Raw genomic sequence first — 27,866 nt, forward strand, 5'->3', positions numbered from 1 at the left:
GGCCCCTCAGCCCCCAGGGCCTCAACCAGCTCCTGTCACTCAGCTGGGGCAATGGCAGGGATGGCAGTTCAGAGTCAAATGTACAGAAGTGGGAGCTGCCAATGGCCGCCCAGGACCAATGAAGACAGCGAGAACCTTTGCAGAGCACATCAGTGGCTCCTGCTCTCAATCTGTGAGCAGAGCAGCCAATGGCCTCAGCAGCTCTGAGCGTTGCCAGACATGCGCGAGGGGCCCAGGCTGTGGGTTTCCCCTCATGCTGATAAGTGCTGACAGGGCTGCTTCACTCTGACCCCACGATAAGGCAAGTGCTCCAATCTTCCCACAGCCACAGCAGCAGGAAAACCCAGGCCTGCTGGATTGGGATCCCAACCATAGACAGTGACACCAGACACCCTGGGGACCGGCAGGGGCTGAGTGGGGGCCCTGCAACATCAGAAGATGACACAGGCCAGGATAGTTTTGCAAGGGCTTTGAAAACTAAACTGTCATTGGAGCCAAAGTCCACAGAAGAAGGCCAAAACCTATACCCTAAGCTGAAACAGGTGACCACCTGCTGAAATCAAACATCGAAAAAGAATTAAGAGTCTCCCGACATCATAACCAAAGTGTCCAGGATACACATGAAAATCACTCACCATGTGAAGAGCACAATTTGATAATAAAGGACAATCAGCTGACACCAATGCCAACGTGAACTAGATGTCGGAATTATGAACCAAATTCATAAAAATGTTTCCAACCTAAATTACAGATTCTTCTGAATCAAATGGAAAAAATAAAAAATCTCAGCAAAGAAATAGAAGTTTTAACAAGTGAGCCAATGGCACCCAGCGGACGTGGCTCAGCAATTGAGCATCAACCTAGGATCCAAAAGATCGAGGTTCGATTCCCGGTCAGGACACATGCCCAGGTTCTGGGTTTGATCCCCAGTCGAGGGTGTGCAGGAGGCAGCCGATCAATGACTCTCATCGTTGATGTTTCTATCTTTCTCTCCCTCTCCCTTCTTCTCTCTGAAATCAATAAAGATATATTTTTAAAAATAATAATAATTTTTTTTCAATGAGCCAATGGGCAAGGATGTGGAGAAACTAGAATACTCATACATTGCTGATAGGGTTGGAAAATGGTCCTGCAGTCCTTCAAAATGTAAAAACATAGAGGGACTTTATGACCTGGCAACTCCACTACCAGGTGTATATCAAAAAGAAATAAAAAGTCACGTCCACACAAAAACCTGTACATAAATGTTCATAGCAGCATTATTTATAGTAACCAACAAAATAAAAACTGTTGACCAGTTGATAAACAGATAAATAAGCACAGTACATCTATACCATGGAATAGTATCTTCCCATTAAAAGGAACCAAGTATGGACACGGGTTACAATGGTATGAACCTTGAAGATGTTAGTTATGCTGAGTGAAAAAAGTCAGACTCAAAAGACCACAAATATGATTCCACTTATATGAAATTTCCTAAATAAGCAAATCCAAAGACATAGAAAGTGAGCTAGTGGTTGCCGGGGCTGGAAGGAGGCAGATATGGAAAATGACCACTGACAGACAATAGTGCGGTGGGCTTGGGGGGGGAGATGGTGTGGGGTGGAGGGGGGCAGTGGGGGAAAAGAGGGACATCTGATAACAAATATCATCAAAACATAAACCACAGCTAACGTCCTGCTTTCTGAAATCAGCAACAGCACAGGGACCACTCTCACCTGGGCTCTGCCCCGGAGGTCTTAACCAGGGTACTTAACCAGCTACAGCAGAGAAGTTGCAGGATTGGAAAGGAGGGTGAAACCATCCTCACTCACAGACACTGCCACTGGGGATGTAAAACATCGAGAAGAATCTACACACAAGTTAGAATTCACAAGAAATTTAGCAAGCTTACTGGACACAGTCAATAAATGAAAGTCACTTGTTTTTTCTATATACAGGCAATAACCAGAAAATGAATTCTTTTAAATAACTAGCTATTTAAAAAACAACAAAAATAGTATCTAGGAATAATCTGAAGAAAGTTTTAGAGACCTTCGCGCAGAAAGCTGAGAGGCGTTAGAGGCAATGCGCCCAGTTTACCTGCTGGGAGACTCCATTGGCAAAGCTGTAAACTACTGAAGGAGGGGGCTGGGCCTGGCAAAATGATTCTACATTTTACGTGGCAATGCCAATGGGTGGACCATTCAAGTCAACACAGCAGGACTGGGAGGCCCCATGTGGGTTAACGATGACATGTGGTTGAAGCATGTCGGCTGCAGTGTGGGATGGAAGGACAGCAGGGACAGTCTGAACGCCCCCAGGGTAGTCACAGGGGTTTGGGGATGTCCTGCCCAGTAGGCCTGAGCAGGGGGTCATGGGGTGGGGATGCTGCCTCCCAAGGGGCAGAGAGCGGGAGGCTCTTGGGGGAGTGTCCTTCCCTTTTGTTTATAAGACAGGAGCCTGGGGCCTGTTTCCAGGCTGTTAGAAGCTGGGAGAGGAAGGCGGGGAAGGGTCCTCAGGGCGCGGGGAGGAGGCCAGCGCTGCCCTTCTGGCAGGAGGGCCCCAGGAGGTGTGTGAGTAAGATAAAGTCTGCAGAAAAGGCAGGAAGTGGTGTTCCTGCCCTGGATGGTTTTCCGAGAAGGGGCCGAGTTTAGGAAGCCTTCTAGAGAGATCTGCTAGAGACCAGGAAGCAACAGGTGGGGCTGCGGTCGGGGCCTGCCGCAGTGGGGTCTCCTAGGCGCCAGGGACACGGGGTGGCCCAAACTGAAAACGGAAAGACGGCCGGACAGAGATGGGGTGGGGAGCGGAAGGGGTCTGACGAGGAGCCAGGGTGGGGTTCATGCACTTAGGGCAACGGGGAGCCCCTGAAAGACTTTGAGCCCCTCAGGCTCAGACTCACAGTTGAGTTTCTGAGAGATTGCTCTGCCTTTGGAGGGGACACGGGGTGCAGGAGCACAGGGGTGAAAGCAAAAGTCCGGGCCCCTCGGCCTCGGCGATGGTCAGTGAGGATCCTGCAAAGAGTTAGACTCAAGATTAGAACCCGAGATCTTCCAAGGTCTGAGGCCGGGGAAGCACAGGTGAGCACCCCAGCCCGAGCCGTAGTTTAGGGAGCCTTCTAGAAGGCGAGCGCCTCCCAGCAGGACGGCAGGTTTGGGGAGGAAGACGCGGGGCTCAGCTCTGTGAATGTCCCACACCTGGGCCCGGAGCTCCGGGGAGAAAAGTGGGCTGGGAATCAAACTTTCAGACTCAGCAGCGCAGAGAGGGTAAACAAAGTCAGGGGCATGAGTGAGGTTGCCAGGGAAGAGGGGTGATTGAGAAAGAAGGGGCCAGAGAAGCGTCCGGCAGAAAAGGGGACACTGGAGGGCGCTCGGAGGAGCCCGGTGAGAAACAGGTGAAATGAGGACTGAGCATTTCCTCCGGGTTTGTCAACACAAGGGCCACGCATCGGCGTGGGGACAGCAGTGTCTGCGGGCTAAAGCGGCCTGGAGGAGGTGGTGGGAGAGGAGGAGAGGTGAGGGAGGGCAGACGGCTGGTTTCTCCTTCTGTTAAGATGCCCCCCCCTTGGGGTTACCCACTTACATGCGGACCAGAAAGGACTGGAGAGGGGAGGACTTGAGATGAAAGGGACAGAGGGGCCGCACAGCCCCCAGTTTAGGGGAGACTGGGATGCAGGAAATATGCTGGGAGGCCTCCACTGGAAAGGAAGATGCCTCCAGGGTGGTGGCCCAGCCCTCAAAGGGCTCTTGGTGAGACCACGACGCCCTCGTGGTCCAGGGACCCTGAGGGAGTCTCCCTGCTAGACTGCAGAGCTGTGAGGAGCGCCCCTCGGACCCACAGTGACAGCCCCACCCTGGGGCTCACTGGACTCTCCCCAAGACATGCTCACCCTAAACTCTACCCTCCCTGGGACTTTGAGTCCTGGTGAAATATCCAAGGAGATACTTGGATTTGAACTTGGAGTCGCATGATTCTAGACAACTAGCACCACCATGTGTCTGGAAGAAGTAAAATCAAACAGAAAATCCCCTCTGGGGTGGGTGACCTGCTCTGATGCATCTTTTTAAGGGAACACGTTTAAAACAATTCTACTGTTGGTTTTTGTCTTTTGCAATCACGCTTCTCAGAAGTTCGTCCTTAGTCTCTGTTCCTTTTTCACAGCATCCTGTTCTTATATAACATCTCCCTCAGGCTTTCTGAACCTATGCATTGGGGTATTTTCTTCATGTTTTTTTTTTAGGTTTCCTCTGATTCCTCAAACTTATAGATCCATTGCCCTGTTTCTTTACCTTGGTCTTTCTCTGTTATATGACAGCTTTCTGTGAATATCTGACCGCAGCTGCCTGGTGTTCTCTGGGTTTGTCAGGGAGCCTGCCATTGGGCTGCGAAGCCTTCTAACTGAAGGTGACCGAAAGCTCACATCTAAATAAGGTCCAAGAGGTCAGCTCTGGTGCGGCCTGATCCAAGAACTCAAAGTGGCCAGGACCGCCCCCTCCCCTTTCCTCTTAGTCCTGCCTGTCCTGCTGGCTCGGTCCCACAGGTCTGCCGGCGACACGCTCGGACTCCTGTCTCAGAGTCACAGGGAGGACAGTGGCCTCTCTCCCTGCAGCTCAGACTGCATGGGAAGAGCCGCAGGGCACGTCAGAGCAGGTGCCATGGGCCGGTTCCTGCCGCACTCTCCCAGGCAGCCGTCTTCCGGTGCTGAGGAGCCCGCGCCCCTCCTCCTGCCTCGCAGCCCAGAAACGGATGAAAATCTCCCCAGGGCCCCTCTGTTTTCCTTGCTCATTCGTTTACTGTGATTCCCATCAGGTCTCAGAAGAGAGGGGAGCCCCCGGGGAAGACCAACAGCCAGCAAACCTATTTTTCGCAGCCCTTGCTTGCCCGGGGTTCAAAAACCATTGCTGTCCTGCCTCACCCAGAAAGGCTAAGATACAAGGGTTGCAGGTTCGGTGGTGCGGGGGGGGGGTGTGGGAGGCACCCAGCACATTGATGTTTCTCACTCTCTCTCTCCCCCTCCCTCCCTTCCACTCTCTCTAAAAAGCAATGGGAAAAATATCCTTAGGTGAGAATTGACGACAAAACAGAACCAAAAAAATAATAATAAACTTGGTTTTTATCCCCTTACTGTTTCCTTCTAAATTATCCAGAAAGTTAGAAGACATTTATTATAGGTGAATATTTTTTTAATATATCTTTATTGATTTCAGAGCGAGGAAGGGAGAGGAAGAGAGAGAGAGAAACATCAATGATGAGAGAGTCGTCATAGATCGGCTGCCTCCTGCACGCCCTCGACTGGGGCTCGAGCCCGCAACCCCCGCATGTGCCCTGATTGGGATTCGAACCACGATCTCCTGGATCCTCGGTCGATGCTCAACCTCTGAGCCTAGCCCGGCCAGGCATAGGTGAATATTGATTTATCCAGTCATGAAATATTTGCCGGGCACTCCCGTATGGCTGGCTAAGTGCTGGGAACACAGGAGTCACCCAGCAGTCCCTGCACTCAAGGCCAAGCGCCCTGAGCTGAGCTCACCTGCTCGCTGACCCTGGGGGACAGCACAGGCGGCTGGCCAGAGATGCTGCCTGGGGGGGGGATTGAAATTGAGATTGCCCAGAAGCTGGTGTGGAGCGGCGGTTCTAGGCCTTTGGGATCATGAGGATCCGATGGCCCTAAGAGGAATGCTAAACACATGAACAACTGTGTGCAGCTGGGGAGGTCCTTGCCCCCACTCCTAAGCCCCAGGCAGTGGCTGGGGTGAAGACCTGCCGTCGGTGGAGGGGGAAGGGGGCCAAGAGGCAAGAAGGTACCTTTTCAGGAAGTGGCCCCAGGATCCCACCTCGCGGCGACCTGGGAGGCCTGTGGGCTTGAGCAGTCCCGTTACAGGTGACCTTGCCACGGAATGGCCACCCCCACGGACCTGACCAATGCACTGCGGGCGGAGGAGGGGCCCATATCCCAGACGTGGGCCTGCTGTCCGGGCACTGCAGCCGCTGTTGGGCCCTGGACGCCAGGCCCCGCAGCTCAGGTGTGCCCGGCATGCTGTGGTCCCTGTGCCTGGGACACCCACCTGGGGCGGCGATGAAGATGAAGAAGGGGGGGCGGGAAGGGGGTGGAGGGGGCAAGGTGGGCAGGAGGGGGAGTGAAGCGAGGACAGATGTGGGCACAGCGCACGGCGGGGATGGAGATGGAGACGTGTGGGGAACGGAGGGTAGGTGGGACTGTGGAGGGTGGCAGGGGTGGGTGGGAAGGAGGCCGCGCGCCCGAGGGTGCTGGCGCTGGGGAGGGAGAGGGGCTGTGCGCGCCCACGGCCTGCCTTTGTCTCCTCCCCCTCCGTCTCCCGGGGGACGCGCCTTCGCGTCTGCCCGCCCCCAGTCCTAGGGCGGAAGCCTCGCACCGGCTCCGGGCTCCCCCGCTCTGCGCTCGGGCGGAGGGTCCCCGCCGCAGACCCCGGCTTTCCTCTCGGCTGCGGCCCTGGAGCGGCCACCCCGGCCCGCGGTTCCGACCGAAGTCGCTGGAGGGTGAGGCCGGGCGGGCGCCCGTGGGGTTAGGGATGGAGGCGCCACGAGGGGCCCGGCGCGCCCGGGAAGGGCGTTGAGTCGCCGCCCTGTCGCTGCGCCGGGGACCCCCAGCGTCCCGCGCCGGTGCGGGTGCGGGTCCGGGAAGCTGGGCCAGGCTGCGGGGGAGGGGTGGAGCGCGGGGCCTGAGCTGGGGGGAAGGGACGGTCCGCTCGGTGCGGGCCTGCGGGGGTGGAGCCAGCACCGCGTCACCAGCCGCGCGTTCTCCGCGACCCGGGCCCCGCGACGGTCGTGCTCGCCCTGAAGGGCCCGGGAAAGCCAGGCAGAGGCACAGGGTCCTTTCTCCACACCCCGAGCTGGGTCCTTGGGGGCCCTCTGCCCATGAGACTGCGGCCTCCAGACACAACCCCCACCCCAGCACGGGCCTGGGTGGTTCTCTCCAGAGCCGCCCAGGGTATGGAGCCCCCTACCGGGCTCTCCGCCGCCCACCGCGTGGCGCACACTTCCCCCCAGCGTTGCCCCCGCTCCACGCCCGGGCACAGAATAACTCCCAGGTGCTGAACCTCTCATCCCCCACCCACCCTTTCCCAGGTATAGAGCAAGACCCCCAGCCCTGGGAGGGTAGTCCTCTGACCCCAGGCCCTGGGCCCCGAAGCTGAGGTGCTTTCCTCCCACTTCCCACAGGTTTTGCCCACGAGCATGAACTGGATGGCAGTGACGTGCTGGGCTCTGCTGCTAGCCGCCACCTTCCTCTGCGACAGCGGTGAGACTAAGGGCGGCCGTGGAGGGGCTCGCGGCAGCGCCCGTGGAGGGCTGCGCGGAGGAGCGCGCGGGGTCCCTCGGGTACGCGTAAGGCCAGCGCCCCGCTACTCCGGCTCCTCTCTGCGCGTGGCGGCGGCGGGGGCGGCGGCGGGGACAGGAGCGGCAGCGGCGGCGTCGGGCTCAGGCTGGAGGAGGGCCCAGGGGCCCTGGGAGAGTGACCTGGGGGACGAGGACCCTGCATCCGGAGGCAACAGGACCGCTGTCTACAGCTACTGGGCGTGGACGTCGGGCGCGGGGCCCACGCGCAGCCTGCGCCTCTGCCTGCTCCTTGGCGGCGCCCTGGGCGCCCTGGGCCTGCTGCAGCCCTAGGCGCGTCAGGCTGGAGGCCACACCGGCCGCCCCCCGGGCCCTCGCGGCAGACCGCAGCCCAAGGTCCCGGCGCCCAGAGGCCGCCTGGGTAATTCCTGCCTCGCCCAGCAGGAGCTGCACCTCTCTTACCTGTGGCCCAGGTGCCTCCTCCTGTTCACCATCCTGCCCAAGCCCCTCTAGAGCCTCCCCACTCCCACCCTACCATCAGCTCCAGGATGCCCCACCCACCATTTACAGGTCAGGGTCCTTCCTGCCAGAAAGGCAGGTGTCCCGTGGCTCCTGTACCACCCTGGCCAGCTGCCTACCATCTCTCTCCAGAGCTGCCTCGAAGACAAGTGCCAAGGTCAGGCTGTTCAAGCCACTCCGGCCCCTCGGAACCCACCCTGGACACTTGAGGGGTGTGGACAGTGCTCACCACCAGGCAGAGAGGTGCACACAGAGGACTGTGGTGGCCTCCCCACCAGAGGCTTCCAGAATGGACCAAAGGAATTGAGGATTTGGGGGAAGGGCAGAGGTTTTGCTCACAGGCTGAAGCATGGAGAACGTAAGGTGCTGACCCTGTCTGGATTTCAGAGCCCAGGCATGCCCAATCTTGGTTCTGTGGATAGTTCCCAGGAGAACCCTGCCCACAGGGGCTGCCCTGCCCTTGGGCCCATGGCCCTGTCCCCGTCTGTGCAGATGCTCAGTGAGACTCACTGCCAGGGACTCCCTTGGAGCCACTGTGCTCTGACTTGAAACAAGTCATTTAATTCTTCTTGGGACCTACTTTGGAAAAAACAACATTGTTTAAACTTGAAGAGCTTTCCATTCCCTTTGAACTTCAGGTTTGAATTCCGGGCCCCGAGCCCTGGCCTGCGCACAGGGACTGCAACTGCCCGCCCCACTGAAGAGCCCTCCCTGGCCCAGCTGGCCGTGATCCGGGCAGATAGGTAGCAGGCAGCAGGTAGTAGGCAGCAGCAACCCTCAGCGGGCGGCAGCCCTCGGAAGGTGAGGCTGTGGTGTGAATGGAGGAGGCTGGGAGCTCTAGTGAAACCCACATGGTCATAGGCAGGTACCTGGAGGAAGGCGGAGGTGGCCAAGCCCCAGCACCCAGCAAATACACTGGACTTGAGAGCCTCGCTCAGTAAAAGGAAGCACCCAGGAGGCGGAGCTCCTCCAACACCATCTGGGGGTGTCTAAACACCCCAGACGTTCTGAGGACAGGACCTGCCAAGGAGCTTCTAAGGAAATACAGGGTTTGGCTATGGCACCCAACACCTCTCAGGCCCCTGTGAGCTCAGCCCCAGGGGCCTCAGCTCTTCGCCATGTTCTCCAGCTCTGATACCACCGCATCCCAAGGCAACACAGCTTCCAGGGCCTGGCTCCTCCAGACTTCACCCTCCTAGTGCTCAACAGGCTCCCAGAATGTACCCTTGCCCCCTGGACCACAGCAGTTCTGAGACCAGTCCATCGCAGAGAGCTGCCACTTTGGCTCTACCACAGCTGGCTCAGGTCAGGGGCTGGGGGGGAGGGGTCTCCAGGCTTTCCGCAGGACTTCGGACCAAGTGTTTTTCTCCAAAGACAGGAGTGCTAAGCTGCAGGACGAAGCCTTGGCAGCTTCCTGTGTTCACACTGCCAGTATTCTTGGGGTGCAAGCCCAGATACTCTGTCCATTCCAGACCAAGCTCCATGCTACCAAAGACCAGTGAGCTATGGCCATGCCCTGCCCTGGGCCCCAGAGGCAGTGTGACCATCCTTCTACTTTATATGCAGGTGGCAGGAAAGTCATCTTGCACAGGGAGACCCATGAGGGCGGCTACTTCATCTCCTGGGGCGAGCTGTCCTCCCCAAGGGCCCTGACATGTGGGCCCAGCCTGGGTATACTCAGCCATTCAGATGCCCACCTAGACGACAGGCTATGAGCCATCAGCAGGCTCTGGAAGGAAAGATGCCACACTCAGGTCAAGAGCTCATCTCATTCCCAACTCTGGGTGCATGTCTGGGGTTTGGTATGGCCCCAAATCTCTGAATCCTTCCCCCGCACATGTTCAGGGTTCCCGCAGGAGGCAGAGGGTGCTCAGGGCGGATCTCAGGAGGGGTTAGCCAGGTTGTGGTGTGGGAAACCCATGCAGGCAGTGGGACCTACAGGAATGGAGGTCCCTGGCTGTTCCAGGAAGGTTAGGCCACCCCCAGACACACAGCAGCCAGGGCTACTGACCAGGGAATCGGCCCCTGCCCCTCCCCCATTCTTCCTCTGCCCTTTTCCTGCCCCTGGACCCCTTTAGGTGCAATGTAAATGCCAGGAGGTGCCTCTGGGAAGTGCCACTGTCCCATTAGCTAGAAGGTGCTCAGAAGCAGTGGGAGCTGTGGGTCCCCACTGACACCAGAGACCCTCCCAGCCAGTACACAGTACTGAGGGGATAGGCCAGTCCTTGGGTTCTGCCATGAGTATTGGAACCTTCTGTTTACGTTTGTGTGTGCATTTTAGTATCGTTGTGAAATAAACACTGTGCTGGCAACACCTCATTGCAGGACCCAGGACCCTGCATCATATGACACCATAGCCCTCAGCTGCTGATCAGTTCGTCTCCTACTTCTCCCCGGTTATGGGGGCCCTGATATAAGTGCCCAAGGTTCTGAGGGTACACAGTGACTAAGTCTACAACAGAGATGAGGCTTTGAGTTTAAAACATTTAAATTATAGATTATAGCTTCACTCCTTCCAGGACAATGTCAGCTTCTCCATGTAAGAAGTGAGCACAAGTGAATGTCCTCACCAGGCCAGGCATGAGGACTGCTCAGGGATGTCAGTGCTCTGAAACCCCAGGGACTGTCCCTGGGAACAAAGCACTGGCCTAGCTTTGGAGGGGCAGGAGGGTGCAGCCCTCTTCCTGGAGCAGAGACTTTAGTGTACAGTGACCAGCACAGAGATCATGGAAGAGGGAGCCCTGAGTGTCAAAACCCAGATGTGAAGGTCTAGGACACTACATGTCTCTGGGGCTGAGGGCCAGGCAGGGTATCTGTTGGGGGGAGCCTCTGCAGGATGTCCCGGTCCAGCATCACAGGGCCCAGCAGCCCACTGCGGAAGGTCCGGAGGAAGTCACGGGCTGCTGCAGGGTAGTTGGGCTGGATGACGTTCACGTCACCTGGGAGAGACAGGAGGGTCTGGTGAGGAAGGAGCCTCCACACAGGGCAGGCCCAGGACCCCACTTAGCCCACCCACAGGGACAGGGACCCTAAGGTGGGTATCTATGGAGCTTGGGCACCAGGGCCTACTCAAAAAGAAAACAGAGAGCGCCTCCCAAGGCTGCAGAGGGAAGGGTAGACATGGAGAGCACGCAGCACTGCCTGGGCCCACAGCAATGAGCTAGACAAGAACCTTCGTTCCCAGGGCAGCCTCATGTTCCCCGATGTCTCCCCCAGACAGCCAGGCCTGCTCGACAGACTGGCCCAAGCCCCGCATCTCACCTGTGCCCGTGAGTACTTTCACCTTCTGCGTCTTCCCCAGCCTCACAGCCACGTGCTTCAGCACGCTTGTTATGTCATCGCAGACCTCGCCCAGGCCATAGTGCTGCACATACCTGCACAGAGCACCGTCAGCAATACCCTAACTGTGCCACTTTTTTAACTACATTTGCATAGAAAAGAGGATGGGCCTGCCTGTCCCCCATCCCTCACTCACCCAAAGAGCTGGTGCCTATTGAGGGTGTAGAGAAGGTAGTCAGCCAGGGTCTCCTCTCCAACCAGGTGGTCCAACACGGTTCCTGGAAACAGGGAGCCGAAGGTGAGTGTATAACCTCAGTCTCAGCCAGAGGCTGCAAGGAGAAGGCCATGCCCCAGACCTGACCATTGTGCCCATCTGTACAAGGGACAGCACTGAGGATTAGCATGGCAGAGGATTAGTGTGGCACAACCCACAGGGCTGGGGCTGCCCCAGGCCACAGGTGGGGCCCTGAGGGTGGCTCACCACACAGGGCCAGCTTTAGGCCCATCTCCACACTCTCAATCCGAGGAGCCAGCACCCCAGGAGTGTCCAGCAGGAACATCAGTGGCCGTTCACACACCTGTGGGCACAGAGGGCAGTTGGCTCACCACTCAGGAAGCGTCAGGCAGCCTCTCCTACCAGGCCTTCTATTGGACAGCCCCTTGAGCAGGAGACCCCCACAAACCTGCCCCTGATGGCTTTCCCACAGGAATCCACTCCCATTTAATTTGGAAATAACAGCAAGAGCCCCCACAGCCCCATTCTCTCCTCCTGGGAGGAAGGGAACCTGCAGAAATGCTGAACTGTGGTTGAGAGGAGCTCAACTCGGCTCTGCCCTGACCACTGTGTGACCTTGGGCAGGTGATGCAACTCCTCTGTGCCTCAGTTTGCTCATCTGTAAATAGGGATAAGTGTGCCTTCCCCATAGGTCTGCTGTAAGGCTGCTGCAGTGCCTGGCATGTGGCAAGCACTCATGGGAACGGAGACTGAGGGAAAGGACAGAGACGGGCACACCACCTCGCAAGTGCTCAGGAGGTATCAGGCGTCTGTGTGTGTGTAGCTCTGGGCCCATGAGCTGAGGCCCTTACCTGAATTCTGGACATCACAGCTCTAGTGATCCCAGGCTCACCGCCCACCCTGGTGGCTTTTCCTGTAGGACAAACAGGGCTGTCAAATATACATTAAACATACCTGGCATATCAGGTACAGATTAAGCAATGAAGCACATGGGAACCTATGAAGGCCCAAATCAGCTTGTGTTCAGGGTTCAACCCCAAACCAGCTCACAGCAATGACCTTTTCAACCAGGTTCCAGCAACGCCTCCCCATCGCCTGGAAAGGTGTGCCAAGACCTGCTGAGGGAAAGAGGCAAGGACCTGACTGTGAAGGTCAGCCCACAGCTGCTCCTTTCAGCAGTCACCTTCCTCCCTTCTAAATTTGACCCTGCACGCTGCAAATCTGCCCCACAGCACCAGCCAGGGCAGGCCTATCTATGGAGCTGACCTGACCAAGGGGTCAGCCTGTGCCCTGAATACTGGATGCTCTGGGGCCCAGTTCAAGGTGTGTCCCAAGCAGACTCTGCACCCTCTGCCAAGTAAACTAGAGCATAAAAGGGACATGTATGTCCACTGACAGATGGTAAGGAAATGTGGTCCATCCACACTGCGCAGTATTATTCAGCCTTACCAAAAAAAATGAAGGTCTGACCACTGTCACAACCTGGATGGACCTAGATGACATTATGCTCAGTGACATCAGCCAATCACAGAAGGGCAAGTACTGTGTGATTCCACTCACAGGAGATGCTATATTCACAGATCCAGGAGAATCCAGGTTCCCAGGGCTGGGAGAGAGGGGAGTGTTGAGTTACACGACTTAATACCACCGATTTTTTTAAAGCCACAAGTAAAGAAAAATGAACTTTAAAAAACAGATGACTGTAACCATGCTCCAAGGAGCACCAGAAGCAGTGCCTGTCAATCACCGTTCAGAGCAGTTTACAGCCTTCAGGTTGTATGTTAATAAAGACCACACGCTGATGTGGGGGTGACACCAATGCAGACATGGTTTTAAACTTTCAAATACTTAAGAAAAAAGGGGAACAGGCACAGTTAGAGTACTGTGGACACTCCTGTGTGCCTCGAAACCAGAGAACCAACATGAAGCAGGGAGATAGCCATGGGCTCCCAGACTTGATCCCCACACAGGCTTCTGACCTGAGGGAACACTCCTGCATGATATCAGACCCCATCGGCTGTGTAATGCTTTGGTTGTAATGGATCAAAAACTTAAATAAATGAAAAGGCAAAATCACCAAAATTTAGAAAAGTCATCCACATATTAAACAGAAAGAGAACAAATTGAGTGTAAAATGTCACCAGGAGGACTCTGTCTCACCGTGTAATCACATCAAGCTGTTAACTAGGTCCTTTTGGTGGAAAGAGACAAGCCCGAGGAGTGCCCCAGGACTTATGGGCTGAGTTTCATCTCAGGACAAGAGTGACTGCTCTGTAGGAAAGATGAGAATGTCACAACAGCAGCAGCGTGGCTGGCAGTACCTTTCTTGAGGTGCTGTCTCCTGAGCGAGTTGATGAGGGAAGACTTGCCCACGTTGGGGATGCCGATCACCATGATGCAGAACTCCATATTCTACAGAGGCAGAAGAGCAGCCAGCAGTCAGGGACACACCCAGCCCCCACCGGGGACCCAGGAGTCTAGGTCAGCTGAAGGGGAAGGAAGGTCCCTGCCGAGGCCCTGCCCCCCCTAACGCCCCCCCCCCCTTCCTTTAGGGAGCACCGAGGTGAGAAGCTCATCTCCGTGCCAAGGGCTCAGTCTGGCCCACCATGTTTAGCAGGTGAGCCTCAGGCTCCTCAACAGGAGGGAATGTTCCAGGGCCAGCACTGGGCCCCACCAGCCTACCTCTCCTCGGTGGTAGCGGTAGCTGCTCCCAACCAATTCCGTGACCATTGGGATGACCTGCAACAAATAACCACAAAGGCACTTTGGGAAACCGGCTTCTCCCTTGGTTTCTGGAGGTGGCACACTTGGCTTCTATCCATATCACGGATTTAGACTGTGCTATGGTGGGGGACCACCTGTGCCCTATCCTATCCCATCCCAGGAGGGTGACAACAGCCCCTTCTAACAAAGTTGCACGTTGACCAGTGAAATTTCCCAAACACAACTGGTCCTAAACTCTCCAAAAGCCGTTACTACTTCTAACCCAGAGCATATTTTACAGCCTAGCTCTGCTCTTTCAGACCACTGGACTGTCCAGGCCCATCTGCTCTGGGCACCAGGGGACAAGTGTGCCCTGGGAACCCCAGCACATTTGTGGCTCATCTCTAAAACCCTGCCTCTTATGAAAGCATAGAACATTCTGTAGTGTTTCCCAAATGTCCTTCAGCAGAAGTGTTCGAGTGTAAACAGAAAAGCCCACCTGTCTGATGTTTTCATCCTTCACACAGTTGGTAAAAATGACATGTTTTAGGCCTTCTCTTTCCAAGTGTTGTATAATTTTCTGAAAGAGACATTTCCATTTTAAATACTAAATAAAATTAGGGATGGTGCAACATGCTAAAGTCCACAGATCTGAGGCTGCCAGGCACAAGCTTGGGCTCGGAGCCACTGGGGCCAGGGACACAGGGAGCACTGCGCCGGCATGGGGCAGACGTGGGATGGACACAGGCAACGGCACCATGGGCAGTACGGACTATGTGAGGGGACTTGAGAGGGCAGCCTGGCCCCACTGGTGGCACAGAGCAGCTGGCTCCGAGTGAGGACAGGAGGAAAGGGCCCTAGTCTCAGAGCGAGGGCCTCCAGGTTCCCCCAGAGGTGAGCGCTGAGCAGTCACAGCCCACCCTCTTGGGACTCCAGGCCCTTCTTACAGTATGAGGCTAAACTCGGTTATTTCTGAGGCACTGAAATCAGTTTCATCTTCCCTTAGTGGCCTCATCACTCTTGTGTACTCTGACAAGCTTTCACAAAGTGAACTCCACTTTAAGGTTTGAACCCAATCTGATTACAAGGTACATGGAATACTTTAAAAGCCCAAAAGTAAACTATAACTAATAGGAGTTTACTAGTCTTAACACTAAGTGAAATCAGCATATGAGTCATATTTGTTAAAACCAGCTTTGTACTGTTTGGTCTGCTGCTGACCTAAACATGACTGATATTTAAATGAACAGAAAAGTCACGTTAATTCAGTTAGTTTTATTTATGGATTTCACTTACTCAGTATAATGATGCAGATTAAGATACAAGCCAAAACAGACATATTTGAAGCCCCTTTGAAAAGTATTAATTCACACAGATGTCCTCACCCACTGTATAGAGGGCCACAACTGGGAACCTCTCCTCTCCTGTCCCCTCTAAGACCTGTGTCCCAACCAGGTGAAACACTGCTCTGTCCTGTGTTAGGTGACCTTAGTGCGCCTAGCACTCTATAAAAAATAGCATCTAAGGGCAGAAGAAATCACTGATAAGACTCAAGTCTCACTGATAAAGTCATGGAAAGCCATGAAGCCAAGAGCCTTGCACAGTAGGACGGACTGATCAGAGGTGGGTTTATGGGCTGTGCAGTGGGCAGGAGCCAGGGAAGGATTCTCAATGAACAAAGCCCTCTTGTGGTTCAGCATGTGATGTTTCCCTGGAAACCTATGCTGAAGGCTGTGTTTGGGGTTTAAGTAACTCAAACTTACCAAGAAACCAGAAATGCACTCTTGTGGCTGCAGTGAAAGGAAAATTTCTGCACCACTAACAACTTAAAAACAAATGGAATTCAAAAGATTCTAACACGTACTCTTTGCAAAGGATTTGACAACAGAGCAAGAAAAGTAGAGGTGCATATTCACAAATAACATTCCAGAGTCACCATGTTTCTCTACCTCTGGGACCCACAGGAAATGTCCTGCAGTTGATCACTTGTATCCCTGGGTCCTGCCTGGCTTTAGAGAAATCCATTCACTTACTCTGGGACTCCCCCACCTTCCAGATCACACAGTGGGCAGAAGGCAACCTGCCCACTGGCTGGGGGGCTGGGAGACCATGGAACTGGTAAGTGTGGACACCTGGGGGTAAAGCAGCCATCACAGGAGACCTCCAGGCCAGCACTGTCCAGGCCTGCAGTCAAGAGCCTCATGTGGCCACTGAAATTTAAACTAATTAAAATGAAAAAACGTGAAAGTCAATTCCACCACCAAAGGAGCTACATTTCAAGTGCTCAGAGTCACATGTGGCCCCTGGGCTCCAGCAGCACATCCTGGCCACTTCCCCTGGGAGATGTGGACATTTGAATGATCTGGACCATAAATTAAACATTAGAGGAAGCATGCAGACAAAGGGTAGAGTGCCAAAGTAAGCCTGCCTGGCAAATAAACTCGAGTCTGTCTCAGCAGTGACTGTCATCGGAACCGAGCCAGCCCGGTGCTGACGCAGCTGAGAGGGGCTTCACCTGCTGCTCCTTCAGATCCGCCAAGTCCATTTTGTTGAGGACGAGCAAGTGAGGCTTAATCCCGAGGGTTTCCTGAAACAGAGGGTTGCGGCCCGAAAGTGGAATGTGGCAAAATTAAGGCAAAAATACCTTCAGAGCCTTTACCAGCCAATTAATTTATTTTGTCTTGTTGCCCAGATTGCATGACTTCCGAAGGCAATCTTTAAAAGGAACCGGCGCTGTCTCAGGTGAGCACACGCCCAGCCTCCCGTCCGTGGAGCTGCGATACCAGCCCGTGCTGCCCTCCCCTCACAGCACGGAGCCACTGGCGCTGCTTCCTGTAGAGAAGAGACGACGGGCAGGGCAGTGGCTCTCACGTGGCTTCTCAAATGGGAACGATGGTGACAAAAACAACAAAGCTCTGGGAAGTTTTACAACTAGACCGTTTGGTTGTCAAGGTATGAAAGTTCAAAATGAATGATTTGATCACTCAAAAAAGCGCCGCCCATGAAGTCCTCACTAGTGGGCCTGAAAGCACCACTGCCACCTCTGGTGACCATTGAGGAGACAGGGTCCCCCCCATGGAGACCGTCACTGAAGGTTCCACCTCTTTACTACCATTGCCAGGCCCTTTTTCCACCTTGTGTGACACTAACACAGGCAGGATGAGAGGCCTTTATTTTTATCTCTGGGCACTCAGTCCCTTCCTGGTGCTTCATCTCTGACTGAGTCTGGTTTGCCCCATGTCTAGACACCCAGTTGGCCACTGTGTCCTCACTCATGTAACAAAGGGATTTTCCATAAACCACATTCTTCCCTCAGAGGTTAACCCATTTCTTGCCACATCCTAGATAAGAAGGCAGAATGTCTAACCCTGGCTGATTTTGCTCAGTGGTTAGAGCATCAGTCCGTGGACTGAAGGGTCCTGGGTTCGATTCTGGCCAAGGGCATGTACCTCAGTTGCAGACTCAATCCCAGGCCTGGGTCGGGGCACATGTGGGAGGCAACCAATCGGTGTGTCTTTCTCACATTGATGTTTCTCTCTTTCTCTCTCCCTTCCACTCTCTGAAAAGCAATGGAAAAAATATACTCAGGTGGGGATTTTATAAATAAATAAATAAATGCTTCCTGGGGGAATTCTAACGTGTAACAAGGAATGAAAACTACTGCTTTAAATGCCAATAACTACAACAGGTGAGGCTGCTGGCCACTCTGGTGGGTGGCTGGACCAGGGCAGGGACCAGGCAGAGGAGGTGGGTGAAAGCAGTAGTGGTGCTTTGAGATCCACTAGTTAGGACTTCATGGGTGGTTCTTTTTTGAGTGATCAAATCATTCATTTTGAACTTTCATACCCTGACAACCAAACGGTCTAGTTATAAAACTTCTCAGAGCTTTGTTTTTTGTTTTTGTCACAAGGTAACAAGCCAGGAATGCTTCCTGCAGCCTTGAGCACTGCCTGATTCAGAAAGAAGGGCCTTCCCTGCATCGCTATAATTTTGTCCCCAACTGGAAGTGTATCCAATGAGGGGGGGTCCCCCACACCACAGGCAATTCTCCAACACCAGCTGGGTGTCCCAAAATTTAACTAACTCTTATACCATCTACCTGGAGATGGCATCAGACCCCACAAGTTAAGGACTCAGTCCCACAAGACTGTCTCCGCAACCCCACTTCAGACTCCAGTCACAAGTGTAGGTTGTCACCTGTGCTTCTGACCGACTTGCTATAAATTAAAGGTTCCAATGTATCCTCCTTAGATTTGATTCATATGCTAGAGTAGCTCACAGAACTCAGAGAAACATTTTACTCACTAGGTCACTAGTTTACTGTAAAAGGATATACAAGACAAACAGATGGAAGAGATGCACAGGACGAGGTCTGGGGAACAGGCACAGAGCTTCCACGTCTTCTCTGGGAGTGCCTTTCTCCCTAAATCTCCATGTGTTCACCAACCCAGAAGCTCTCCAAACCCTGTCCTCTTGGGGTTTTATGGCAGCTTCATTACTCAGGCAAGACTGATGAAATCACTGGCCATTGAAGATCAATTCTACCTCCAGCCCCTCTCCCCTCCTGGATGTCATGGGGTAGAACTGAAAGTTCCAACACTTTCATATCAGGTGGGTTCCCTGGGACCAGCCCCATCCTGGAGGACTTTCTAAAAGTCACCTCATTAACATAACAAAAGACACCTTAATGTCTCATCGATTAGGAAATTCCAGGGTTTTAGGGGCTCCAGCCAGGAATGGGGACAAAGGTCAAATTATGTATTTCTTATTATAAATTCCAGCATCACAACCAGCAAAGGATATCCGGGCATCATGGACCTCGATGATACAGTCCACCAGCTTTAGGCTGCTCTGCATCTTCTTCAGTCCTAGAAAACAGAACACCAAAGGTAAGGGGTCCATAGCTTTTCAAAAGCGCTAGAACATTTAAGATGACGTTGAGAATGACACACCACCACAATCTCCCTAAAAAGAATGTATCTGAGTGATGTGCTCTAAGTAATGATAACTGATAACCATTTCCTGGGCCTCTCCTTCAACAGCAGTGCCCTGCCTGAGGGTCAACCAGACTGTCTCCACCACCTGACCTTTTGGTGACCCCAGGTGGAAGATTTAACCTCTATGGGTCTTGGTCTGGGCTATAAAATAAATAAAGCCAACTAACCAACTCATTGCACCTCGATACTGTGTGGAGATGATGATGCTGTACAAACCAACCTGAGCCATTCACCCTGGATGTCTCCACTCACAATGCACCCAACTCACCCCTAACCAGGAACACATCGGGAAAGTAACAATGCTCTTTCCCCACAGAGTTCCACCCAGTGATGGTGACACCACCGCTCCTCCTCCCCTCACAGGGCCGGCCCTGTCACTCACGCACATCCTCAAACATCTCACCTCACCCCTTCTTCCCATCCTCACCCCGCGAGTGCCCCCCCCCAACACACGCGCACAGCATTGGCGAGGAGCCTGGTATGGCGGGCACTGGGTCACTATTTAGGGTGAATCTGAGCGACTCCGAGGCTGGAGCAGGAAGGACAGTGGCAACCACAACACGGAGAAGGCCACATTTTGACAAGTAAACACTAAGAAACTCCCATAGAGGTTTAGGCGGAAGACAAATGACGCTATGTTTTAAGGTGCTGAAGTGAAAGCACTTGGAAAGTACTTTCCTACCCCTAGTTCTTTTAGTCCTCAAAATAATATCCAGGAATGTTACTTTTTAAAACGGATGTGGAGCCCGGCCGGGTGTGGCTCAGCGGTTGGGCGTCGACCTAGGATCCAGGTGATTGGGGTTCGATTCCCGGCGGGGGCACATGCCTGGGTTGCAGGCTCGATCCCCAGTCGGGGGTGTGCAGGAGGCAGCCGATCAATGACTCTCTCATCATTGATGTTTCTATCTCTCTCTCTTCCTCTCCTTTCCTCTCTCTGAAATCAATAGAGGTATTTAAAAAACAAAAAAAACTGATGTGGAAACTGAGGCTTCGGGGAATAAAGTGGCAGAAGGGCCTTGCTGGGAATCAGGGATCAGGTCACCTCGGGTCATCCCCGCAGCCGCGCCGCATCCCGATGCGCTCGCGGGCGACCAGAAAGGAGCCTGGCGGCGGGGACGCCGCGCCCTCCCGCCTGGACCTCACCTTTGGCCATGTGGCCCGGGAACCAGCGCGCCACATCGCGACCGCCCAAGGGGAAGCTCTCCCGCCAGGCGGCCCGAGCGGCGCTGCACAGCGCGCGCGAAATCAGCCTCATCGCGCCGCGTCCCCGCGCGCCGCGCTGCGCCGGGGGACCGCTCCAGCGACGGACCTCTCGGCTGGGCCAGCAACCCCGGCCGAAGGTTCCGGGGCTCCAAGGTTCAGCCGTACGACCCGCGCGTGCGCACACGCTGCCCGAGCAGCGGCTGGAGCCTAGGGGCGGGGCTACGAGACGGGGGGCGGGGCTACGAACCGTCGAGGGTCTTGTGCAGTCACGGTTGGTCTCTTTTCACAAACTTGATTAAAATCTTCAAGTAATTTGCCGTATAAATGTATTATCCTTCTTTTCTTTTCCAACCACCCCAGGTTTTAATGTAACAAACACTCTGCAAATGCTGACTGCAGTTATACACGGAGCCTGAAGTCCTCACTGTCCCAACACCCCCAGGAACGAACATAGTCTCAGCAACTATTCAACCGCACATGGGGTTACAAGACTATTACTATGATGCAATTTTTGAAACGAGCTCCTTAAATTCAACATGCTCAGATTCTCAGCCCAAAAGCATCGTTACTGTGGTCTTGATCGTCTTAAACTTCCTAACACTCAGCTCTAAACTGGGGCTGAGAAAGTGCCCACCCCCGGAGACAAGCCCTGCAGGTGGCTTCCCCGCTGAGTGAGACCATCCAGCCTCCTGATGAGTCAGACACCGGTGAGGACCCAGCCCGCACAGCCCCTTCTCACTGAGCCACCTCCCACCCAGGGGGCAGCCTGTGTCCTGCCTTTGCCTCTTGGGACACAGAAATGTCTCTCTAAGGCGCATGGCTTGGTGAAACTGTGGATGTCAATAATACGGACCTGTCCATCTGATCGGAGCTGCATTGTTTCATAGCTCTAGCACCATAAAACTAAAACAAAACCCTGTTGAAGTCTGGATTCCTCTCACAGCTTTCTGACTGCAACTGTACAAGCAATACCACTCCAGTGACACAAAGCAGTGGACATACATACAACTCTGGGGCAGGGGGCAAGGAAGACACCTTGGAGGGGTAATTTAACCCAAGACAGGAAGAATAAGGTGCTGTGCCAACACACTCACCCCAACACTGCTCAGTGCACCCCCAACATGCTCCCCTCGCTCACCCTGACACACCTGGCTATCCTGTCTCTCTAAACTCTTGAGGCTTCATTGTTTGTTCATTTCCTCTCCAGAAATCCTCAGGACAGGGTGCCTCCTGTGCCCTCCCAGTGGGGACTTGCTGGCCCTCAGAAACCCGTCAAGATACCCAACCACAGTACCCAGAGTCCAAGGGACTAGGGGGGCAGGCAGGCCACATACCAGAGGCACAGAGCCTTGCAATGACCTGGGCCTGGGGCAAGCCGAAGGCAGAAGCCACAGATGCTGCAGCCCTGAGGCATAAGGAAGACTCTGGACATAGAAGCTTTAACACACTTTATGTGTGAGCCATCAGCGCTGGTCACAGCTGTGTCTCACTTCTCCAGGAAGACTTCCCACTCAGTTCTGCTCAGCTCGGGCCAGACCCAGCGACAGTCATGAAAAATGAGAGCATTAAGCCCTGGCTGGTGTGGCTCAGTGGATAGAGCATTGGCCAGCACACCAAAGGATGGTGGGTTCAATTCCTGATCAAGGGCATGTACCTGGGTTGCAGGTTCCATCCCCAGCACCAGTTGGGGCGGGTATGGGAGGCAACCAATGGATGCATCTCTCTCATATTGATGTTTCCCTCTCTCTCCTCACTCCCTTCCACTCTTCAGAAAAAATATCCTCGGATGAGGGTAACAACAACAAACACTTAAAAAAAGAAAAGAAAGAGGAATCATGCTAAATAAAAGAATCTTCATGTATTTAAAAAATAAGATTTAGAACATTATGCCCTGTTACAATACATCCCAAGTCTCCAGCCAGGCTGAACAGAGGAAAGGATGGTGGCAGCCTCCCCCGGCAAGGGCAGAGCAGGCTGGCTCAGACCCTGGACCCCTGTAGCTGCGCCTGGGGGTCCTGCAGAGCGATGAGTCGGTCAGCTTCCCTCCAGCCAGACAGCAGAGCCCCGTGTGTGGTTGAGTAAAACGTCCGATGTGTGGCTTCTCCTGCAAACAGTATCTGGAGCTGCAGAGAAGGGTGAGATTAGAAAGGGGTGCTGGGGTCAAGCTGCAAACCATATGCCTTCCACTTTGAGGTACAGAGCTGATGGTGAGGGTGTGGCTTTGTTCTTCACCTAATCCCACACCCTAATGTGGCCACAAAATAAAGGCAGGTGCTGCTCATGGAAACCGGCCCCAAACAGCCGACTCCCAGTGCCTTCCCGCCCAGGGGCCACATCATACCTGGGCCTTCCCTCTGTCCACAGGGAGGGGCTGAGCCAGCAGGTCAATGTCGTCCCCGGTGCTGCCCACGGCCACGTAACTATAGGAGCCCCTGGAGTACGGGGCGCTACGCCAACGAGATCTCAGCACACTCTTGGGCGCAGGAAGCTGTGGATTCCCTGAACCACAGAGATGCCACATGTGAACTCAGGACTCCTGCTACCACATCTGCAATTGGGCCTTCATTTTCAAGACTGAACAGTTTAAAATGAAAGAAACTAGCCAACAAGGAGCACAAGGTAGAGCCGTGGCCGTGGGCGGTCAGTACCTGTCGCCCGGCGAAGCATGCGGGTCAGAGACAGAAGCACCTCCTCATCCGACAGCGTCTCCATGAACTCGGACTCGAGTCCAGCGATGAACCCGCAGAGGACATGGGAAGACCTACATGAAGAACACACCACTGAGACAACCCATGTTGGGCCCAGCCCTACGCCTGTCGCAGAGTCTCTTAGCGAGGACCCAGGCACCATACAGGGAGCCAACAGCATCCACACAGTGTCCCCCAGGGGGCTTTCCTCGGGTCAGGGTGCTGCAAGTGTGGGCCACAAGCTCCTGGGGGTCCTTCTGTCACACTGGACGGTGCCTGCTGTGCCCATGTGTGAGATCAGCAGTGGGGACACTGCTGACCCTGAGCAGCACTGAGGCCACGATGGCCCGTACGAGCAGCATTCCCCTCCACACATAAGGGGCAAAAGAAATGTATGTCTGGTCCACACAACTTAGCCCTTCAAGTGTGGGTCTATAATCCCACAATTTATAAGGATGTTTTATTCAATTATTGAGTCGGGTTTAAGTACTGCCTCCCAAATATAGACACCTCCAGGTTTCCAACTTCTGTAACCTACGAGGCCCGCCTTCCTGACAATTTCAGCAAATACTTTCTTGCTGACTGAACATGCCTTCTGTCCACCAGCACATTCTGGGCCCCAGGGACGCTGACAAGCTGCACACAGTGGGCGCTCATCTGTCCCGCAAGGTGTCTGTCTATCATCAGTGCTTTAGGGTGCCCTCAGAAGCCCCACCATTAAATCCTCCAGACACCTCACAGTGAATAGACACACTGCTGGATCCTAGACCAAAACGAGGCCGAGGAACCAGCCACTCTCAGCACTCAGGCCTGAGAAATGGGGAGTGTACATACTCGAAGGCAGGCAGGACCAAAAAACCAATCAGCTTCTTGACCCAGGCGTCATGCAGCGGGGTAGTGTCGTCCTCCAAGGGGGAAGTGTCCTCCCATACCACTTGGATGTGCTGGCAGCCCGGCTCCCAGAAGGGCTCCTCAAACTCCAGAAAGATCTTATTGTTGGTCCCAAAGCCTAGTTTCCTGATCGCTTCTGCCTTCTCAGCTGGCAGTGGCGGCTCGAAGAAGGTGTCCAGACGTTCTTTAAGAAAACCTGGAATTCATAATTGGACTTGACTTACACCATATAAACCTCCTAAACTGGAATCAACAACCACAGGAACCCACCCTGACCCCATCAGAGGAGTCAGAGAGAGGCCTCCCAACACACTGTGCCCACTCAGAACCCATGAGAGGCTGGTCATCAGAACTCACAGCCTCAGGGGGCCAGGACTGAAGTGGGGGGACATGAAAGGCCCCATGGCCACCTGGTCAGGCAGGGACAGTTCACATGCCTCACCCCAAATGCTCTGTAAGGATGGAGTCTAGCGTCTGAACCTTCTGCCTCTCAACCCCGGCAAAGCACACTACTCAGGATCCGTGAGGAGAAGAGGTAAGAGGCACAGGCCTCATCAGGGGCTACATAAAAACTAATCTGCTGAATAAAACAATTTAGCCCAAAGTCAAACAAAAATGGGATGAAATATTCATAGCACAAGCCAATCCCTTAAGATGCACATAACTCACTAGCTATTCAGTGAGAAAAGTGTGTACAACCCCCAGGAAGCAAGGCATGGGGTGGTGAGGACCAGGAGGGGTCGTCACACCCTCCACAGCCATCCCCACCTTTCCAGATCTTCAACTCAGGTCCCCCTACTTCAATTTATCCTACAGACATTTCTGCACCAGAGTCCTTAAACGCACATACAAACATCGCATGAAACAGAAAAAGTGAAAGCAACCTAAATTTCCATCCATACTAAGTAATATTAAGCAATGATACCTACATACAAGGAAATTCTATGTGGCTGTAAAGAACAAGTGTGACAGGGGACCTGGCTCCCTGTGACCAGTATGGACAGCCATAACAATGCTCCTACAGATCGCAGCATGGGCTTAGTAAGCATGGGCAACTATGAATAAACAAAGCCATTGGGGTAAAAGAAAAACAAAAAACTGATGGATAGTGTGTGCTGATGTGGAAACAATAGCAAAAAGATCTATTAAGCCAAAAAGGGGAGGGAGGGAGAGAGGGAGGGAGGGAGGGAGAAGCAAACGGAGCAGGAGCAGCAGAACAAGATGGTAATATGTCCGTATGATTCCACCTGTGGGACACAGAGGAGACTTTTCATTTTACGTCAGCTCTGGCACCTGCTAGCTTTGTGAACTTGGGCAGTTAAGTAATTTATCTCTGTTGATATTTTTCAAACAGGGGATGGGGCCAGGTAATTCCTCAGGCTGCCTCAAAAGTAAATGAGACAATGCTGGCACAACTTGGATTTCGACCATCTCCACCTTTTATCAAATTGCCAATTCCTACTCAAAGCCTCTGTCGAAAGCATCAGCTCTAGGATTAAATAGATCATGTACTTGAGTCCTTCCTTGATGACTGCTGGGATGGAGTTGTGGGAGAGAGCCAGAGGCAAGGGCGCCTGGGACAGGGAAGGGAGGAAAACCTGCCTGGAATGTGACCTTACCTAAGGGCACGGTAAGGACCACGTGATGTGCTGGGAAGCAGCCTCCATCCTCACACTCCACCAACACTGGAAACGTCTCGCCAGGAGACCCAGCTTCTTTGAAGGACCCATTCCAGTGAATAGTCTTCACGGGCTTGTTAAAAATTATCACGTCCTGGGGCAAGGAGGCCACTATGCAGTTTGTGAGTCCTTGGTAGCCCCTGGGAGAGACAGGGTGTTAGCATTTAGAGGAATCGCCTGGAGGTAAGATGCTGGAAGAGCCTTCCAAGGAGCTGCGGCAGCTCCGGTCCCCACTCAAGGCTCAGCAGAGGAGGCTGGGAAGGGGGCAAAGAGGATATGGGGAGCCTTGTGCCAGGCTCCACCCTGTGGCTTCTGATCGCCCACAGGAATGTTAACACCTGCCTCCTGGTTAATGGGAGGAGTGAATGGGCAATGGACTCAAAGCTACCCAGGTAGTGAACGAGGGCCCGTCCTGTCTGCCCAGTGCTCTGGTTCTGAGCATTCAGAGTCATGAATGCCCTCCCCTGGGCAGAAGCCTGGAGGGAACACCTGGGAGAGCCCAGGGGGACAGTCCTGGGGATGTCTCACTAGTGTCTGGTGGGGGGACAGCCACCCTGCCACAGGGAAGGGCCCCTCACACAGTGCTTAGCACATAAAGGGCCTCGTAAACACGGGAGAAAGGAAGCACTGCAAGATGCATTTCCTTCTTTTAATCACTTTTTCTTGAAAATAATTATTTCCTTTTCTTTAAATGAGAAAAGCTAGGGAAACAAATGACCAACTTTCTAAAAAGAAATGACAAGCCCAGACAGCATGTCTCAGTGGTTGAGCATTGACCTATGATCCTGGAGATGCTGGTTCGATTCCTGGTCAGGGCAATTGCCCCGGTTGCAGTTGCAGTTGGGGACTTGATCCCCAATAGGGGGTGTGCAGGAGGCAGCTGATCAATGACTCTCTCATCATGGATGTTTCTATCTCTCTCTCCCTCTCCCTTCCTTTCTCTGAAATCAATAAAGATATATTTTTAAAATAAAATAAAATAAAAAATAGATTACAAAAGGCCCCCTTGTCCCAACCACCACTCCTGTGCCTCCCAAAGTTCCACCTGAGGTACACAGAGGGGGCTTGGGGAATGTGGGGAGAGGCTGGCATGCGTTAAGGGGGCTTGGGGTGCATGGAGGGGGCTTGGGGAGTGTGGAGGAGGCCTAGGGTACATGGAAGACTGACTGGGCGGGTGCAGCATACACATACCCAGGAAAGGTACAGTCCAACCCAGGCAGCATGGTGTACTCCCCAAAGGGTGCAAGGGCCACCAGGTCCATGCTGTGGGTGCCACTCACACAGCACTCTAGGTTGAAGAAGTTATTCAGAATGGCCAGCTTGAGCTTCTGGGTCTCCTCAGCCTCGGTCCAGCCGGCCACGCGCTGGCTGATCTCCTTCTTGAGGTACTCCCCAACACTGGGCGCGGGGGCCTCGGCCGCGTGCAGGAACTCCCGGGACTGGTCTATGAGGCTGTAGTACAGGCTGCCCATCTCAGCCACCAGCTCAAGGCTCACACGTCCCCCGGAGCTGGTGTAGGACACGGAGGGCAGGTCCACGTGGCCTTCTGTCTCCATCAACTGGTTCTCCTCTGACAACGCCTTCTCCCCCAACAGCCCGTGTTTGGCAGCCAGCTGGAAGACTGGGTTGCCCTGGGAGGGCCCATGGATCCAGTGAGCACCTATCTCCACCACACCACCTGGGAGGGGACAGAGATGCCACCTTGAGGCCCTGTCCCCACAAAGGTGACCCTTGAACCCTTCTTCTGAATCACAGCCAGCTCTGCCCTTCCCAAATAGGCTGTGAACACCAGCCCGAGGACCACAGGTCCCTGAGGACCACAGTCCCTCACCGAAGGGCCTGGTCAGACCTACCTGAAGGCAGCTGCCTGGGGACACTGGAGGGGGCCCGGGAGCCACCAGGCCGCAGCGGCGCAGGCAGGTTACCTTCCCGCAGGGGAGGCCCTGCCAGCTGCGGGCAGCTGCGTTTCCGGGCCCGTGAACTTGGGGTGGTTAGCTGGGGCGTGGCGCGGGTTCACGCCGGGCCGGGCAGGGCTTCCGCGTCGGGTAACCCGGGCGCAGGCCGGGCCCGAGGCCGGGCGGCACCGGCTGGGAGCCGGGGAGGGGCCCCGGGAAGGGGTTCGGGGAGAGACCGTTACCGAAGCTGCGCTCCGAGCGGATGCGGCCCCCGGTGCGGGCCGTGGCCTCCAGGACCCGCAGGTGCCGGAAGGCCGGGTGGCGGCAGAGCCTCTGCGCCGCGCCCAGCCCCGCGATGCCGGCGCCCACCACCAGCACCCGCGGGCCGCCGCCCGCAGCCCCCTGGCTGCCGCCGCTCGACTCCATCGCGCCGTCCTGGGCAGTCCCCGCGTGCTCCCGCCGCTGCGAGGTGCGGGTGGTGCAGAGAC

The 27,866-nt window shown here is 54.4% G+C and overlaps 3 protein-coding genes across 4 annotated transcripts; 1 reads left to right on the forward strand and 2 right to left on the reverse strand.

Moving 5' to 3' along the window:
- Positions 1–6,396: 6,396 nt before the first annotated feature.
- Positions 6,397–10,128, forward strand: SPRN (shadow of prion protein). Of its 2 annotated transcripts, none has more exons than XM_087823993.1 (2): positions 6,397–6,495; positions 7,177–10,128. In XM_087823993.1, the coding sequence occupies exon 2, from the start codon at positions 7,192–7,194 to the stop codon at positions 7,621–7,623; it is 432 nt and encodes a 143-aa protein (XP_087680119.1). In that variant the 5' UTR covers positions 6,397–6,495; positions 7,177–7,191; the 3' UTR covers positions 7,624–10,128. The 2 variants fall into 2 exon arrangements, with proteins under 2 accessions (XP_087680119.1, XP_087680120.1); XM_087823994.1 differs by lacking the exon at positions 6,397–6,495 and adding an exon at positions 7,014–7,083.
- Positions 10,129–10,344: 216 nt separating this feature from the next.
- On the reverse strand, positions 10,345–20,336 carry MTG1 (mitochondrial ribosome associated GTPase 1). The gene is given in 12 exon segments (XM_087823992.1): positions 10,345–10,619; positions 10,621–10,748; positions 11,071–11,183; positions 11,285–11,366; positions 11,570–11,666; positions 12,175–12,236; positions 13,645–13,735; positions 14,006–14,062; positions 14,526–14,606; positions 16,542–16,644; positions 18,828–18,894; positions 20,167–20,336. Coding segments are annotated over 12 exon segments (1,026 nt in total). The 5' UTR covers positions 20,279–20,336; the 3' UTR covers positions 10,345–10,586.
- A 1,720-nt stretch (positions 20,337–22,056) lies between these two features.
- On the reverse strand, positions 22,057–27,804 carry PAOX (polyamine oxidase). Its single transcript, XM_087823995.1, has 7 exons — positions 27,621–27,804; positions 26,675–27,161; positions 25,424–25,623; positions 23,748–24,000; positions 22,875–22,987; positions 22,568–22,725; positions 22,057–22,349 (listed from the first exon to the last, which is right to left on the reverse strand). Exons 1-7 carry the CDS (start codon positions 27,802–27,804, stop codon positions 22,206–22,208), a joined length of 1,539 nt encoding a protein of 512 aa, XP_087680121.1. The 3' UTR covers positions 22,057–22,205.
- Between the last annotated feature and the right edge of the window lie 62 nt (positions 27,805–27,866).

This window comes from Miniopterus natalensis, chromosome 14, assembly GCF_054644295.1.
Source record: "Miniopterus natalensis isolate mMinNat1 chromosome 14, mMinNat1.hap1, whole genome shotgun sequence".
Taxonomy (NCBI): domain Eukaryota; kingdom Metazoa; phylum Chordata; class Mammalia; order Chiroptera; family Miniopteridae; genus Miniopterus; species Miniopterus natalensis.

What these genes read in the sequence shown, in the direction of transcription:
- SPRN (XM_087823993.1), top strand. Translation starts at nt 7,192, where the DNA reads ATGAACTGGATGGCAGTGACGTGCTGGGCTCTGCTGCTAGCCGCCACC.
- PAOX (XM_087823995.1), bottom strand. Translation starts at nt 27,804, where the DNA reads ATGGAGTCGAGCGGCGGCAGCCAGGGGGCTGCGGGCGGCGGCCCGCGG. An exon ending in TTGGACTGTACCTTTCCTGG is followed by an intron (nt 25,624 to 26,674) that starts GTATGTGTATGC and finishes TGTCTCTCCCAG; the next exon opens with GGGCTACCAAGGACTCACAA. An exon ending in TGGACAGAGGGAAGGCCCAG is followed by an intron (nt 22,350 to 22,567) that starts GTATGATGTGGC and finishes CCTTCTCTGCAG; the next exon opens with CTCCAGATACTGTTTGCAGG.